Source organism: Lepisma saccharinum, chromosome 13 (genome assembly GCF_977018435.1).
Source record: "Lepisma saccharinum chromosome 13, izLepSacc3.1, whole genome shotgun sequence".
Taxonomy (NCBI): domain Eukaryota; kingdom Metazoa; phylum Arthropoda; class Insecta; order Zygentoma; family Lepismatidae; genus Lepisma; species Lepisma saccharinum.
The window spans coordinates 14,498,425-14,515,231 of NC_139241.1; the positions used below are offsets into that span (position 1 = coordinate 14,498,425).

The 16,807-nt window shown below is 38.7% G+C and overlaps 1 protein-coding gene across 1 annotated transcript in view; it reads right to left on the reverse strand.

Annotated features, from left to right (window-relative positions):
• Positions 1-1,433: 1,433 nt before the first annotated feature.
• The window catches only part of P5cr (Pyrroline 5-carboyxlate reductase), a 47,736-nt gene continuing 32,362 nt past the window's right edge, over positions 1,434-16,807 (reverse strand). The window contains exons 5-7 of the mRNA XM_083133898.1: positions 12,296-12,435; positions 5,818-6,029; positions 1,434-3,669 (exon numbers count right to left, since the gene is read on the reverse strand). Of these exons, the coding sequence (XP_082990024.1) occupies positions 3,606-3,669; positions 5,818-6,029; positions 12,296-12,435 (416 nt within the window). The 3' untranslated portion in view covers positions 1,434-3,605. The remainder of the gene's footprint in view (positions 3,670-5,817; positions 6,030-12,295; positions 12,436-16,807) is intronic.

Below are 16,807 nucleotides of genomic sequence, written 5' to 3' on the forward strand. Positions count from 1 at the left end.
GGACTACTACTTGTTCGATTGCATGAATAACGATTTGATTGGACAGCGGTTCACTTCTTCAGAAGATATCGAAAAATGGGTCTCTGACTGGATCGCTTCAAAGGATGAGGACTTCTTTCGCCACGGAATCTGTAACTTGCCTGACAGATGGGCGAAAGTGGTGGCTTGCGATGGACAATATTTTTCTTAAGGTATTTATGTATTTTGTGTTTGAACTACAGCTTCAATATGTGCATAACAACCGCACGAATTAATTCCTAGACCAAATATTTAAATCGAATTTTCAGTGTTATTCACACACATATCCTCACACATCTTGATTGATGTGAATTTTTTTGCTTCATGCATTGTGCTCATGACTATAATAATTCAAAGTAAATAACATTTTCACTCTTAACACAGTTTTTATCATACACACACTTAAAAAATTACGAAAACAATATAAATAACTTGAAATATTACTACACATTTGCAGAGATGATTGTCAATAAATTTACAATTTGCACTTTCTGTGGTATTCTGCATTGCTTACCAGTTTGGACAATCCAGCCATTGCCAATATTTGACTGACAAAAGCAACGTTGTGCAAGTCTGTAAAAAGCAGTAAAGACTATCTTTCTGGTCAACTCGTAAAAAGAGTTTATGTCTACCACCAATAGAGGGCATCTAACAATAGTTTAATAGACTTATGCAATTGCGAAACTATTGAGAATATCTAGATAACAGTAAAAGCAAACTTCACGAAAATTCACGTCAACGCTCTAGAAGGAATTCTACGCTGATGTAATTTTTTTAGATTTGGAATATCACAGCTGTGTTTTGAATGTTGAAAAAAATCGCCCTGATGGCTGCCAAAGGTCCAGTTGAACCTAATACAGAATTCTGTGAACGTACAAGAGTATATCGTTCGGCCTTAAGGGATTAAACATTTTTGTCTATCTTTTACCATACAATTAATCCTTATCCGATCTATTTTGAAGATTTGAAGAAGGGGATGAGATGAAGACTTCAGTCAATAAATCATGCTATTTTGTATAATCATTAATGTTTTAGGAATTGCAGTTACCCAATTATTGTAAAATGAAAAATAAAAAGATAATTACAAATGTAAAACTCTTTTAACAATACATATATACTTTAAAATGTAAATATTATTTATTTAAATGCCTTTTCAACACTTTTGTTTCCTGTCATTCTCCATTTTATGTAAGTTACATGCAAAAATAGTTCGGAGTTGGGTTTCAATTTCTATAGCCATACTGAGCACGTAGGTAAATCTATTTCTGCTCAATGCCAATATTGAATGCAGGGCTTATATCTGAAAAATACATTTCATTCTAAAGAGAGGCGTATGAATAGTCATTAATTCAGTATGGAAAGCACTTATTAGTTTGAAATAAAGTACAAATCATAATTCCCTTGTTTTTATTTGAGCTTAGTGTAAGTGACTAAATACTTTACACTTGTTTTCCATTTAACATACATACCACTGAAGAAATAAAAATGCATTTCAATTAACAAGATTTTAGAATAAATTATATACAGAACTGGACAATAGATAATAAAACAATACTGTTTCTCATTTGTTTATTCTATCGAGTAACATTTCACGTTGACAACCTTTAAAATATTATGTATGTACCCATTGGTAGAGAGAGCAGTCAGCAAGAAGTAGTCAATAAATAATATCCAATAAATAGAGATATGCCACAATTTTTCAATGGTAATTTTTAAGAATGATAAGAAAAAATAGTATAATTTATAGGGCTGAGCCGATACCAATACTTGAAAATAACAATAATTAAAATTTGTTCAAAATATTGACCAATATGCACGAATTTACAGAGAAATTTGCATTAGAAAATTGAAGAATTACATCAAAAAATTAAAAATAGATTGTTATAAAATTTAAAAAAACAAACAGGTTTAGGTACCAAAAAAAATTGAATTTTGCATAACTTCCAGGATAATTACACTCCACGAAAATGTTGCGTGGTATTTTTGCGGACCCCGTGAAAGTCCAACTTGCCGGAAAAGTATCAGCTAATATCGGTACATGAATTCCAACCGATACATCGGCATCAGCTCAGCCCTAATAATTTATAATAGTACTCATACTTGAAACATTGTAACATTTTGAAATTATTCACAATAGTTGTGTATTACTGTGCCACATAAATTTTACAAGTTGGATCCCATATGAGAATAATAAGAGAGCTGTCATTAACCCCAAAATATTTTTCTGTACAAAATTAAAGATAATGATCAATTGGTATTGGGTGATGTATAAGTTCAGCCCTGATTAATATCAATCCTATTGCATTTATGTTCATACCATACACTGAAGGATGTAGTAACAAATGAAATGTTTTCCTGAGAAGTGAAAGTTCTCAGTTGTGTACAATGGGATACATAAGTATTACCAATCAAACTGTACATCACCATGTTTTTTTCTGTTTTTTACAGTGAGAGCTTTAACAATTGAAACAAAATGCAAAACAAGCTGTCGTCAACCTCTGTTCTAATATATGTAAAAATCTATTCATTAAAAATATGAACCATGCAAGAGAAAAACTAATGAACATAGTCACGAACAAATTGCTCAGCAATACTTGTGCATCCCACTGTACAAAACATTGAGTAAGGTCACGGCTTATTAATTTTTTTAGAAAATATACTTTCATCCATATTTCTTCATTCGTTAATGTATAACTTATTGTCTGAAAATACTTAAAATAGTTTCGGTTTACTGGTTTTTTTTTTGGTTTTTTTTAGTGCAGTGGCAAATACAGTGGAACTTCGATTTTACGTTTTCAGGGGACCAAGGCGAAGAAACTTAAAATGCGGGAACATGTAAAATCGAGGAAAATTTTACATTTTGCAATGTTAGGACCATCAAGATGCAGGGAAATGTAAAATCCAGTAACATAAAATCGGGGGATTTATTTATATTTGGATTCGGGGGACTCTTCCGCGATTTCGTTATGATAAGTTGATGTATTTGGCTTGGAGGAGATTTCTTCCAATTTTTTAAAATTATTTGTTGTTTTTTTTGTTGGTTTTAGGTTCCACTGTAAGCACTTTTCATTTTTAAGTATAATATAAATTTTCAACTTTCTTCTTTCTTTGAAGAAAAAATCTACAATTCTGGACAAACTTAAAGAAAGTCATACCTTTCTCACAATCTTGACAAGGAGTCGCAGCCTCTACATGTGTGTCCTCGCAAGAATTGGCAAAATCAAAGGGAGATCTGGTGACCACACACTTCATCAAGAATGTGTGGAAGATATGGTCTGTTTTTCTTTGTCCACAACTTTATTCACTCATGAAATGTTTTGTTTTCAGATTTTTATATGTTCAATCAGTGATCAAGAACTAATAACCTATGCACTCATATGTGCAAGCTGAAATTCCTGATAGCAATTACAAACCTCTCTTCTTCACTAGGACACATGACAACTAGTTCTAATTTCCACGGTTTGCACACTGCTGTCACACACTTCTTTTCAACTTGGTAAATGAAGTTACTTTGTGTAAGTACTTCCCCAGGCTGTATCACACCAATAATCATGAAGTAATACTGCTTATTGTATGTGAGAGCACTTTCACTTCTTGCCTAGTTCAAAGCTTTTGTTTACTGCTGCTTCAATTGCATCCATCAGAGATGATCTGGAAAGAAAGTCGTGAACATTTTAATGTAAATGCAAAATAATCTCTAACAGTTATTTTTAGCGGTCTTAGTGCTACGTTTCGTTCTGGTTTCCCACAACTTTTTCAAGCTACTCACTAGTCACTACAAGCTAGTCACTCTGTGAGGTTGTGTTGTACGAATATCTTGGTGTAGCTTGAAAAAGTTCTCTGAAACCAGGACGAAATTTAGCAGATAAAATAAAATAAAAACCATTAAAAATAACTGTTAGATTATTTTCCATCTACAAAAAGTGGTTATGCGAACCTTTAAGAAGAACAGTTTTAATGTAAGGTGTAACTGAAAAATGAACTGCTGGAAATTTTCGTTGTCAAATTTTCAACCACATGGGATCATCGGAGATGCAATCAGCTGCTTGCCATGCAATTCTGCTCCCGCATTGCCAAAATACACAGCGTTCAACACACTGTTGTCACTTTTATTCAGTGCCAAGTGTTGTATCTTGAAATTTTTGACAACAAAAAGGGTTGTTATACATAAGGCACCACAAGGAAACAAATGACTGTCCACTTTAGTTTGCTCACCTTGGTTGAGCTCAGGGGTAGACAAAACTAAAATAATTCAGAGGCTAGGCCCCTTTCTCTCGCGAGCCATCATTTTTCCCTTCAAATACAAGGTAAGAAAGCCAACTAAGACAAGCTTGTGATCTTAAAAAAAACATTTAATCATTTATTAATCAATACAAGATTGAATTTAGTTATTAATTCTTGCACAGGAGTGAGAAGGCTCAACCTGTAACATCATATATAACTATGCAATACATTCTAATATATGACTGGCTCTACCATATCACTGCAGATTTTAAAATTCATCTAGCAAGAGTGCAAAAATTTATAATAACATGTTTATTTTTCTGATCTAATGATGCATGTGATACAGAAAAAACACGAAAATTTAAAAAAAAAAACCACTGTACTCGTTATTTAAAAAAAATAATGGAAATTTCCATAAGCAAGCTCAAAATATTAAAAAAATAAATCTTTAGAAATGAATTTAAAAGTTCAGGCACCATAGCAGCTGGGCACCCTGTATTTTTCTACCTTCATTGAGCTGTACATGACATGATTCAAGAAACAATGTGTGTCCAATGTTAAATCTTACTGCACAATCATTCCAACCCGTGGAGATAAAGTTGCATGAAATTTGGACAAGTCTAGCTTCCGAGAAAAGAAAAAAACAATCTGTCAATCAGAGTGAGAATCTCGGGGACAGAGGCCTTAACAATGATTTAACAAGTGTTCAGATATGGAAACAAAGGTGTTTCAGTAACATGTCCAGTTCAGGACTAATCACGCATTCCCTGATTTCGTACCAGATGGGTCAAAGCAAGCATGCTCATTCTTCACATGCATTAAAAAATTTTAATGAACTATAAACTACTAAACCTTATTGCATCTGTATATTAGATAAAATAACAACTATATAGAGTGTGCATCTAATTGTGTCAAATATTGGCTGTATCTATTCCGACTCAACTCTCACAACGGAGTTGAGTGATAAGTGGTGAAACTTCTCTGTGTCGTGTTGGACGAAGAGTTGAGAAGTAGCATATTCGTTTGTTGTAGGGGCTGAAACAAGTAAATATTGCATTGTGCAGAAAGCGTGTATAAGCTCTTTCATGAGTGTTTCTTCATCGATTTAATCTAATCATCATTCATCCTATTTGTCACAATTAACCTACATACTATTCAAAAGCCAAGCATGACCTTGCCATGCTAAGCATGCTAAAAAGGTGATGAAGTTAAAGGAGAAGTGTGTTTTATTTCCCCCACTTTCCACAACTGCAGAGAGCATTCAAATTGTGAGTTAAACCTAAAGATATAATTTCAGGAAGATTTATTTACCAATCAACTTGGCTCCTTATGGCTGAGCCTTCCCCTCTGCCACGGTGAAGTTTGCTCCACCCCTCCCTTCACCTATGACGGAGCATGATGCACATGTATTTTCTGCAGTGCCGCCATCTTGAAACAACAGACTTGAGGAAAAGTAGCGTAGAGAAAATGTGGTGGGAGATTAGAGCCGCAAGTGGATTCAGTGAGCTAGAGTTCCAACTGTTGTGCCGAGTAGATACAGCCATTTTAAGTACAGGAGAAACTAATTCTACATACCTAAGTCCTCCTCTCTCCAATGCATGAATTCCAGCGATAGTTGTCCCACCAGGGGAACAAACTTCGTCCTTCAGCTGACCAGGATGTCTGCCTGATTCCAACACCATTTTGGAAGCCCCGAGTAGCGTCTGCGCTGCAAACGAAGTAGCCATTGCACGGGGTACACCCATCTTGACTGCACCGTCAGACAAAGCTTCGATAACGGTGTACATCTGGAATTAAAATGCCATTTCTGAATTTTCAATATGATGTAAAGGCTCTCTGCATTGTCCATGTTATGAACTCTGATTTTTTTGGGTGTTTTTTATGTATAAAAACACAAAATATTCCTTCTGTGGTATATTTTAATGTACAGGGAGTCCATGAAGTCCTGCAAAAAACTAAAACTCTATAACTTTTTAGCTGTTGCGTTTAACGATATACATTTTTTTGGGTGAGAAGGGTGGAAGTTTAAAGTTTTGTTCTGGCCCCACTGCTCAGTGACGCTTGCACTGGTAATCACGTGATCATGTGACTTAAGATGGCGTCCATCCAGGAAAAGGCACAGTGTGTTCTGTGGTTTGCAGAGTTAAAATCTTGTTTTTCAGTGCAGAGAAAGTTCCAGACAACATATGGAAAACCACCCCCAGCAAATTCAAGTATCAAGAGATGGTATGATGTTCAAACTCGGGGTAGTCCCAAAGTGAAAATGTGGTGTGCAATTTCAATGGACCACATCATTGGTCCATTTTTCTTCGAGGAAAACACGGTAAATGGCAACAACTATCTGAACATGCTACAGACATTCCTTGTGCCAGAACTTAATAGGTTAGGCATCATCAATGACGTCCACATGCAACAAGATGGAGCGCCGCCGCATTTTGCCCTTGAAGTTCGGCAGTTTCTTAACGAACAATTTCAAGGTAATTTGGATTGGCCGAAGAGGGCCCACAGCTTGGCCTCCAAGATCACGAGACTTGACCCCTTGCGATTATTTTTTGTGGGGACATGTAAAGACCGAGGTGTATTCACAGTAACAAGCTAATCTGGATGACCTAAAAGAAAAAAATAAGAGATGTGATTCTGAATATCCCAGGAGAGCACCGTCAGCACGCAATTCTCGGTTTCACAAAAAGACTGCAAGTGTTTGGACGTGAATGGTGCACAATTGGAGGTTTGGCGATGAACCTAACAAGCAGGAAATAAACTTTGAACCTTGCTGTAAGTACACACAAAATATTTTGTTAATAAACTTAATAGTTTTCAAGTTATAGAGTTTTAGTTTTTTGCAGGACTTTATGGACTCCCTGTATTCTCTATGGTTCGATGCTTCAAACATGCATCTTTTTAAAAAGATAAGAATAGAATATATTAAAGTATGCCACAAACGGAATGTTTTGTTTAGAAATTCCTGCCTGTACAGATTCTTGAACATTGTAGTAATTTAAAATTATTCACAGTAGTTAAAAATGTTAATATACAATAGAATGCATATATAATACAGGTCAACACGGATTTTCCTTTTTTGATTGTGATGCTTGTTTTGTAAGCAAGTTGTGTATCTGAATCCCTGGTTTATGGTTCCCACAATTAAAACATGGGAACCCCCCTTAGCCCCAAGATTCAAGAGAACATCCCCCACCTAAAAATTTCCACTCTGAACATTGTATTGTATGTGCCTTCTATTTAACTTTGGCTAAGCTTATATGGATATCTTACAGACTCACACTTTGATTATTGTAGATTAGGCACCCACAGGAGATGTACTAAGTAGAAATTTTCAGCGAAATATGCAGGCTCGGCCAGGACTCGAACCTGGGTCTCTGGCATACCGTGCCATTGCTCTAACCACTCGCCGGTTCAGTAGCTCAGTGGTTAGAGCAATGGCACGGTATGCCAGAGATCCGGGTTCAAGTCCTGGTCGAGCCTGCATGTTTCGCTGAAAATTTCTACTTCCCATTTTGACGGTTGAAAAAAATTGTAAAACTGGAAAGTTGTTCTAAATATTGATTAATATTGGTGTGCAAGTCTTCCACTCCAATTATATGCATCAATCTGCTAGAGTTTTTTGCTGCAAATATTCAAGAATTACATCAGAATATTAACATACACATTAGAGAGCTGCAATGAGGGATTTTCGCTCCAGCGCTCAATAGTTCACATGGGCAACACTAGATGGCATACAGAATTGATAGACCTGCAAAGGCGGATTGAAGGGGGGCAACCAGCCCCTCTGAGTCCCTTGAAACATGCAAGACTGGAATAAAGGGGGAGGGAAAGGGTATCCCTCTACCCGAGGGGAGATACCCTTAAAGGTCTTATTTTATTTCTTCAATAATATGCATGGTTGAAATGCAATAAAGCAAATATTGTGGTATTTTATGAAGACCTACCGTTATGGGGATGCAGAAAGCTTAACGGTGAGTGCAGCGAGTGACTAAACTATAGGCATTGAAAGATAGGAGGCGACGAGAGACAGGGGACGACCAAAAATAAGAATGACGAAAGATAAAGGCAGCGAGAGACAGGGAGCGAACATAAATAAGAATGACGAAATATAGGGGCGATGAATGATAAGGATGCAACGAGACAAAGGTGGTGAACAAAAATAAGAATGATGAAGGATAGGGCTGATGAGCGACAGAGGGTGAACAAACATAAGAATGACTCTACTGAAATTCAATAGGACCTAAAATACCTAAATGAACAAAAAAAAATGGTAAAAGGTAAAGTGCTCCCCTGTGCATAGCACCACACCATGAAGGCGTATATGGGTGTGGGGGTAACGCCCACACTTTCTTGATCCGGTCGTGAGTGGGGGTGATGTGATCAGCATCATGCCCCTGACCGCCTTTACCCCCCAGGAACCCATGTTATTCGATGCTGGGTGGGTGCCGGGGCCGCTTCCAACGTTAGAAAAGTTCCCGGATTTAAACCGGCCGGGGATCGAACCCGGGACCTTTAGCATGGTAACTATAAATTCATATAAAAGCCTAAATGAACTATAAACTCCTATAAATGCCTAAAAGCCCTATTTTGACTTGAAAAATGCCTTTTAAACAATTCGCTTAACTTAAAAAATAACTGTTATTAAGAACGATCCTTAATATCCACCAGAAAGGTTTGATTTAGATTTGATTTGATTTAGTTTATTTTACTTCGCGTTTTGTGCCTCTTGGCTAATTTGCGAAGATGGGGATGAGTGATGAAATGATGAAATTGATGAATGGACATTCACAAACAACCAAGCCCGACCGGGATTCGATCCCTGGACCCTTGGCATCGCAGCGCGATGTGCTAACCACTCGGCCACAGCAGAAAGGTTTGAGACCTTGAACAAATCCAACAAGCAAAAGAACCAATGCAACAGCAAGGGGTGTCAACATCTAAGCAAATTTCTGCCCTCTTCCAGCTTGCATCACGAAATTGGAAAAATGTGGAGCAAACTGACTGGATGAGGTGCTCTCCGTTATTAAATGCTGTGCATCCAAGGCAATTAAAGGGACCGTAGGTGTAGCAAGCGAAACAAAAATACCATCTGTTTTGGGACAGAATCCTAGTTACAAAATCACTCAGTTGCTAAAACTGGGCTGGCATTATTCCCGGCCTCCAACAGTGTAAGAGCGCGGGAAGATTCCAAGAATATGGAATTGGTTGTTTCAAGTGCCTTCTGTAATGAGTAGGAAAGGCAACCCTGCAAGTGCCCAATCATGTCGCCCCATTGACACAACAGTTGGTAGGTGAAAGGGGAGTCTTCGTGAACCGAAACTACAACTGCCCTAGAATAGAGGCTGTTCATCAAGGAGAGAAGACCACTGTGAATCTGCCTGCGGTTTGAGTTTTGAGGTTGAGTTTTTTGAGCATATATGAAGCACACAGATAGAAAAAAATCAGGACTTGACCTACAGTTTAAAGTGGGATCCGAATCACTACGTGTCTCCAACAGATATTGAACCTACGACTTTTTCGTTACAAGTCGACGATGTTACCACTACGCCTCGGGAGGGGAGGGGGACCAAACCTGCCTTGGGAATCAGGAACAGTTTCATTTATGAATGCAGCGTGGAGAGAAGGTTCTCTATGAACACTTCTGGGTTGTAATACTCACATTGAAAGTTAATGGGATTGTTACAATCCAGAAGTGTCAGTGACTGTACTAGTGCGTACTCGAGGATGCCTGGAAGAACATCATCGCAGAGAACATCAAAAAGCATATGGTGGCACAGTGCTTACATTGGACAAATTGTATATTTTTTATATTCAAAGAATAGTATTCATTGCACTGAAAATAGTAACTTTTGTACACAAATTGCATGTAAAACCAGTTAATTCATAAAATTAGTATTAATTAATAATTATGCCTATTAATTTATTATAAGCACTTAAAAGTCCTAAAATGGAGTGAAGTCCTAAATCCTTCTTTTTTAGCACCTAAAAATCCGTTCCCTAATTATAACATATATGTATCTATTTATTTGCATTATAACATACTTGCAAACTTTACATTGTGTTACAGTTCATTTGCATTGTTCATTGTTGTTCATGAACCCACACACACGTCACTAGCCAGTTCTTGGCACTGTAACTACATATAGAGGGTGTTTCTAAAGTTCATTTCCAACGCGTAGGAGGTGATTCTACAAGTGAAAATAAACACAGAAGTTCATGTGACGAAATGTCGAAAACGGCACACATTCGGAATTATTGAAGTGGGAAAAAGTGCGAAAATTATGTTTACAATGAAATAGTGGGATAACGACCAATCATACGACCGTGGCAAAGGGCGTTCCACAAAGAAATGTGGCATGCTCTATTCAAAAAAGCACATGGCAGATGTGTGACGTTGATGTGCAAGGGATTCCCAAAAGGAAGCGAATGGGTCTGTTGAAGTCATGGGGGTAGGGAAGGGTTTAGCGAGATGTGTTATCCATGGAAAGTGATATGTGGAGACTGACAACCAAGAAGAAAGCGAATATCCATAGTGAACATCACCATTACATAGGAAAACAAAGATGGTGGTGGTGCTGCGAAAGGTTGCATATGTGTCGACATGTTCACCGTGTGCAGAGTGGAGGTGCCGAGGGAACCACATCACAGATGGTGTTCAAACTGTCTGCCATTAACTTCCACGCAGTGATGACAACGTCGAATCAACGATTGTCTAGTGCGAGCAAACAACTCCGCGGTATCTGCTATCGTCGCTGCGGCAACATTAATACGTGCAACGAGATCCTCGGCTGACACAACAGGTGTTTCGTATACAGAGCGTTTCATCTCTTCCCATAGCGTACTGGTGTCAGGACGATCCCTGACAGCATTTAACACCACATTCACAAACTGATTTGTGCGCATACTTTGTGGTCTTCCAATTTCTCGACAGGGTGGTAGCACTGATCCTGTTTCCCGAAGTCGAGTACGCACTCTTTGAAAGAAGGTGTATGACGGCAGCCTCCTATTTGGAAAACGTATCCCATACAAACGCCGTACTGCATGGCTATTACTTCCTGTCTAGCCATAAATGAGATGCATGTCCGCCAGCTCCTCTGCGGTGTATGCAGCCATCCCTATTGCTGGATATCTGCCGACCCATAGACGACGAACACTGGTACACTGTACATGATGGGCCATGCATATCAGTAACACCTAGCAGTGCCTATTGCGAGGTTTGCCCAATTTGCCACGTTCATGTCGTTCCACTCGTACGTTTTCAACCTCAAATGTGTGATGGTAACCTGATGCGCGGTGATGCTGATATCGCAGTACGTGAAGCACAAATGGCAGCGACCAGTACTTTCTTGCTGGACGCTTTGGCCTTTCTGTATGTGGGTACGTGCAAATATCGACAACACAACATTGCAACCAAAAACATCGCACACATTATAATCACGTGGGTCAGCCATGCTAATCACTCAATAAAACCCTTCCCTACTAACATGACTTCAACAGACCCATTCGCTACCTTTGGGGAATCTCTTGCGCATCAACTTCACACATCTGTCACGTGCTTTTTTGAGTAGAGCATGCCACATTTCTTTGTGGAACGCCCTTCGCCGCGGTCATATGGTTGGCCGTTGTGCCACTATTTCCACGTAAACAAAATTTTCGCACTTTTTCCAACTTCAATAATTCCGAATAGGTGCAGTTTTCGGCATTTCGTCACATGAACTTCTGTGTTTATTTTCACTTGTAGAATCACCTCCTACATGTTGGAAACAAACTTTAGAAACACCCTGTATATCCTCACATCAGCCATGGTGCAACAATTTGACATATGAATTCGAGGGAGCGTTCCATGTGACCTTGAGAGCAGGGAAGCCAACCACAAAAACAAAACAATTCCCAAACAACTGAATACCAGCCAATTTTCAACAAGGTAGTAACAGGAAACATGCAACTAGGGGTAGAAGGGACTTCTCCGACATACTGTAAAATTCTTATCTCCTCATTTTCACATACAAACAATTGTGACACTCTTACACATAATTGAACAAATACTTACAAAAGCCACTCCAGAGCCTGTAAGTGTACCAGCAGAGTATATCAATGGCTCCTGTACCATTTCGCATATCCCCACACTAGATAAGATCAGCTTCACAGAAGATATATCCGCTGGTGTTGCCGATTTTCCTGGAGTAAAAACTTAAAAGAAACAGAGCATCTTACCACAAGTGACTCAACATTAACCTTGAAAAATACACAATAATTATGCAATACTTTACTGAGTAGGAGCACACACACACTAATTTACTCTTTACTTTATGGTTTTGTGCACAAGAAGCTGCATAGGGTGAGTCAAAAGTCCCTGACCACCCCTTATAAAATGAAAGGAAGTGTAGATTGCAGCAATTGGTTATGGTAGTAATATGTTAGGCCTAGGGAGAAACTTTTGGTGCATGTCATGACAACGTCCGCCATCTTGGATCCAACTTCATTTCTTTAAATGGAAAGGGGGTATGTGGAGTATGGTTTTGGGCTAGAATTTCACCAGGACATCAGTCGTGAAGCAAGATTTATGAAAACTTTAATGATAAGGAAGTTATGGGCATATTAAAGTTACACAATGTGTTCAATATGCTGTCCTCGTGCTATGCACATGTTGAGACAGTTCTCCCTTACTATGTAGAGACAGGCAATATCTCAGGTGTGATTTGTGCACAGGCATCCAGTATCTGTTGCTCCAAGTGATCCACATCCCGAATTTTTTTTTCGGCATACATGAGTGACTTCAAATGACCCCACAGGTAAAAATCGGGTGGGTCAAATCTGGTGATCGGGGAGGTTGGTGATTTGAACTTTAGGGTTGAACTGATACAGATGCTGATGTATCGGTTTCAGCCAATACCCGTGGTAATCAGTGTTGGAAAGTATCAGGAAGAATTTATTTACCGATACCAGCTGATACTCTTTTGGCAGTTTGGTGTCACGGAGTGCGCAAAAATACCAACCAACACTTTCGCAAAGTCTAATTATCCTGGAAATTATAGAAAAATCAAATGTTATTTTCATTATATATCATTTTGGAGTGAAAAATTGGATTTTTGATTACATAACATGTAGAAAGTTGCTAGAAAGTTGAAATGTAATGTTTAGTTTATGTTTTAAAATAAAATTAAATTCTGCCTTGGCCAGAATATTAATTTTTGAGAATCTTCAACACTGGTTATGCCCTTTTTGAACTTCTCAGCCCACTCGTACACTTATGATCAACTCATACAGTTGTCACCATACTGAACTGTCATGCGGCGATGAATTTATATCAGTTTCACGCCTTCACTCAACAAAATCTCACGACACTTCGCTGCTCCAGCTTGGAACACTCCTGTAAGGGTGCCGCCATCTTTAGTACCTGTTTCCTACCATCCCGTGCACGAGGCAGGCATTCCAGCCCAGCTATGAATAGCTTAGACATGCCTTCACAAATTAACAAACATATAACAATCATGGTCGTATCTTACATTTTTTTTCTACTTTTCCGGTTATTTATTGAATGCACCTTGTATTTCAATATCCTGATGTAATTTTTGCTGTAAAGCAAAACAGCTTCGCAAGTTTATGCATATAACTGGACCAGAACACTTACAAACTAATATTAATCATAATTTTGAACAACTTTTAATTATTACAATTTCCGAGCATCGGTATCTGTATCGGTGGGAATCGGAGTATTGGCATCAGTATCGGCTCAGCACTAAAAAAATATTATTATGAATAATATTACTGATATCCATAGAACTGTATTATAATACACTCTGTAAAGAAATAATAGCGACACTTGCTCGGATATGGTTTTAACAAGATTCATTAACCAATACCCACAGTTCTTTTTTATTTTCATTTATTTTTTTTATGTTTCAATGCAAGAGGCTCCCTCTGATGCTACTCTCTTGCATGGAGGCCGATGAGTGCTTTGTGCGATGCGAACTTCCCGCCTGCACAATGCACCTCAAAAGCAACAGACTAGCACCAGAGGGAGCCTCTTGCATTCAACATAAAAAAATAGATGAAAATAGAAAAGAACAGGGAGTGTTGGATAAATGTCATTGTTTTTGCAAAACCACCTCCCGTTTCTTATGCGATGATAGGAGGGAGTGAGAGAGGCATCACATGACGAGAGGTTTTCCATCGGACGAACATGACCGACGATGCCTCCTGCCTCTCTCACTCCATTCTATCCGCTCCCTTGCAATGCTTCAGCACCCCTGCTCGATCTACAGTTTACTAATGCATTCGAGAATGTTCCTTCACAAATACGGCTGGTGGACAAATCCTACTTTTCTTATTGTTTTAATTAACTTCATAATCTTGCGAAAACCATATCCGAGCAAGTGTCGCTATTTTTTCTTTACAGAGTGTAGATGTGGGCATATCCACATTACTTTTCTATCAGAAATAGTTTCTCAACTATATCATAAATTTTACTACTTCATATCTGAATATTGAATTTATTCAAGTTTTATAGTATTCAAGAGGTAAATTTTGTGATATAATGGAAAAAATGGTCATGGGTAAGTAACATGGACTGACCACACAGTCTCATCTCATCAACTATACTGTCAACTTTTGCTGGTGGGTGATTGATTGGTTGATTTTTCTATTTTGGGCATTTCAGTACAGCATTTCACTACTTTTGCCCATCACACAATATGGGAATAAGCCTCTTAACTAAAACAAAATTCAGGAAATGCCTCCAACAAGAAAAGAAAATAGATCCATTAAAAATTTCCTAACACAATTCTTAAAACTATTCATTCATTCACCGCTTAAAATGAACCAAAACTATGCCATCTCTGAAGAGTAAAATATCCTTACTCATTTGAATTTGAATTTCTGGGTGCGTCAGCACTTAGAGGCTATTTTGCACCCGTCACGTTATACGGGGTCCAGCCCCTTACCTTACCTAAATTAACAGTAATGTCATTAACTAGAATATTAAAATATTCTCACTTGGGTTAAAAGCTGAGGCTGTAAAGAGGCACTCGGCACACATAAGGACAAAACACAGACGCCAGATTGATAATTGCATGTCCTACATGGAAGGATCACCCCTTGCACCCCAACCTTACTTATTAAAAGCTACAGCTGTAAAAGGGCACTCAGCATACACAAGGACAACATAACTCCACAGAGGATTATCCCAGTTGTAGATCCAGTGAGGTTGACGTTTGGGTGCCTTACCAGAAGGTCACCCCCAACACCCCCACCCCTTTTGCTGGTGGCTGTACATTTCATGGCCAACACAAACAACTTTCCCCTTCTTTTTAATTGCACTTTATGCACAGAAAGGCTAATCGGGACTGGACCTGCAGTTTAAAGTGGGTCCAAAGCAATATGTACCTTCACAGGGTACTGAACCTGGACTACCTTCATTAAAAGGCAACAACGTTACCACTATGCCATTGGGAAGGTACCACTCTGTGGGAGGAAGGAACATGAGTGTCATTACTTCAGCTGCATAAGTGATAGGACATGTGCATAGGTGTAACTTGGTGGGAGCAAGGGAGAGCACTTACCCCCCCCCCCCCTACACAAAAAAATTCAGGTTTATTAAAATTTACAAAGCAATAAAGAGTAATATTTGTAATTTCGTAAATGTCACAGTTGTTTAGCAAATAATCCTGGATGCTGTTTTTATGGGATGGAAAACCCATACAAGTCTGTCTTTCCCCAAAGTTAAGCCGCAGGTTTGACTTTACCCCATTAAAATTAGACCCCAAGTCCTATTTTGCCCCCTCAAAATTAGGCCCCAAGTCTGATTCTGCCCCCTCAAAATTAGGCCCCAAGTCTCATTCTGCCCCTCAAAATTAGGCCCCAAGTCTCATTCTGCCCCTCAAAATTAGGTCCAAGTTTAATCCTGCCCCTCAAAATTAGGCCGTTTTATTCTGCCTCCTCAAAGTTAGGCCCAAGTCAAATTCTGCCCCTCAAAATTAGGTCCCAATTTATGTTTAGGTTTCATACTGTCCTGGGAATCTCTCGAGTGAGCAAACAAAAGCAAGTCTCTGCACAAGTAGTGACTCGAGATGGCTCGAGCAATGAACAAGTACGAGGGAATGGAATTGCATGGAGGGGAGGGAAGCAACTGCGGTTACCAGCCTTTGCAGCAGCATGTACTGCTTCACTCCACTCACTCGCTTTCTCTTCCTCCTGTGCCATTATGCGCAGCCTAGCTCCAGAGATTCTCAGATAGAATATAGATAAGGTAAGGAAGTCAGCAGGTGAGATTTTGAACACCATCTTTAAGCTTAAAATCTCCACAGGTTCCATGCATCATGAATACCGTTAGCAGGACATTACTACTCACGTAAGTAACCAACAAATTTTCCTATCTCATCTCTACACGAGAAAGGTGTTCCATGGCTAAGTATTTACCACAGCGTGCTACAATGTCAGGGGATCCCAGGTTCGAATAGCGGCCTGAGACGTCCATTCCTTGCAAGTGTCCCTTTATTAATTTCAACCTATCATTCATTCTCATCTTCACGATTAGCCAAGTGTCAGAGAAGTGAAAAGAAAT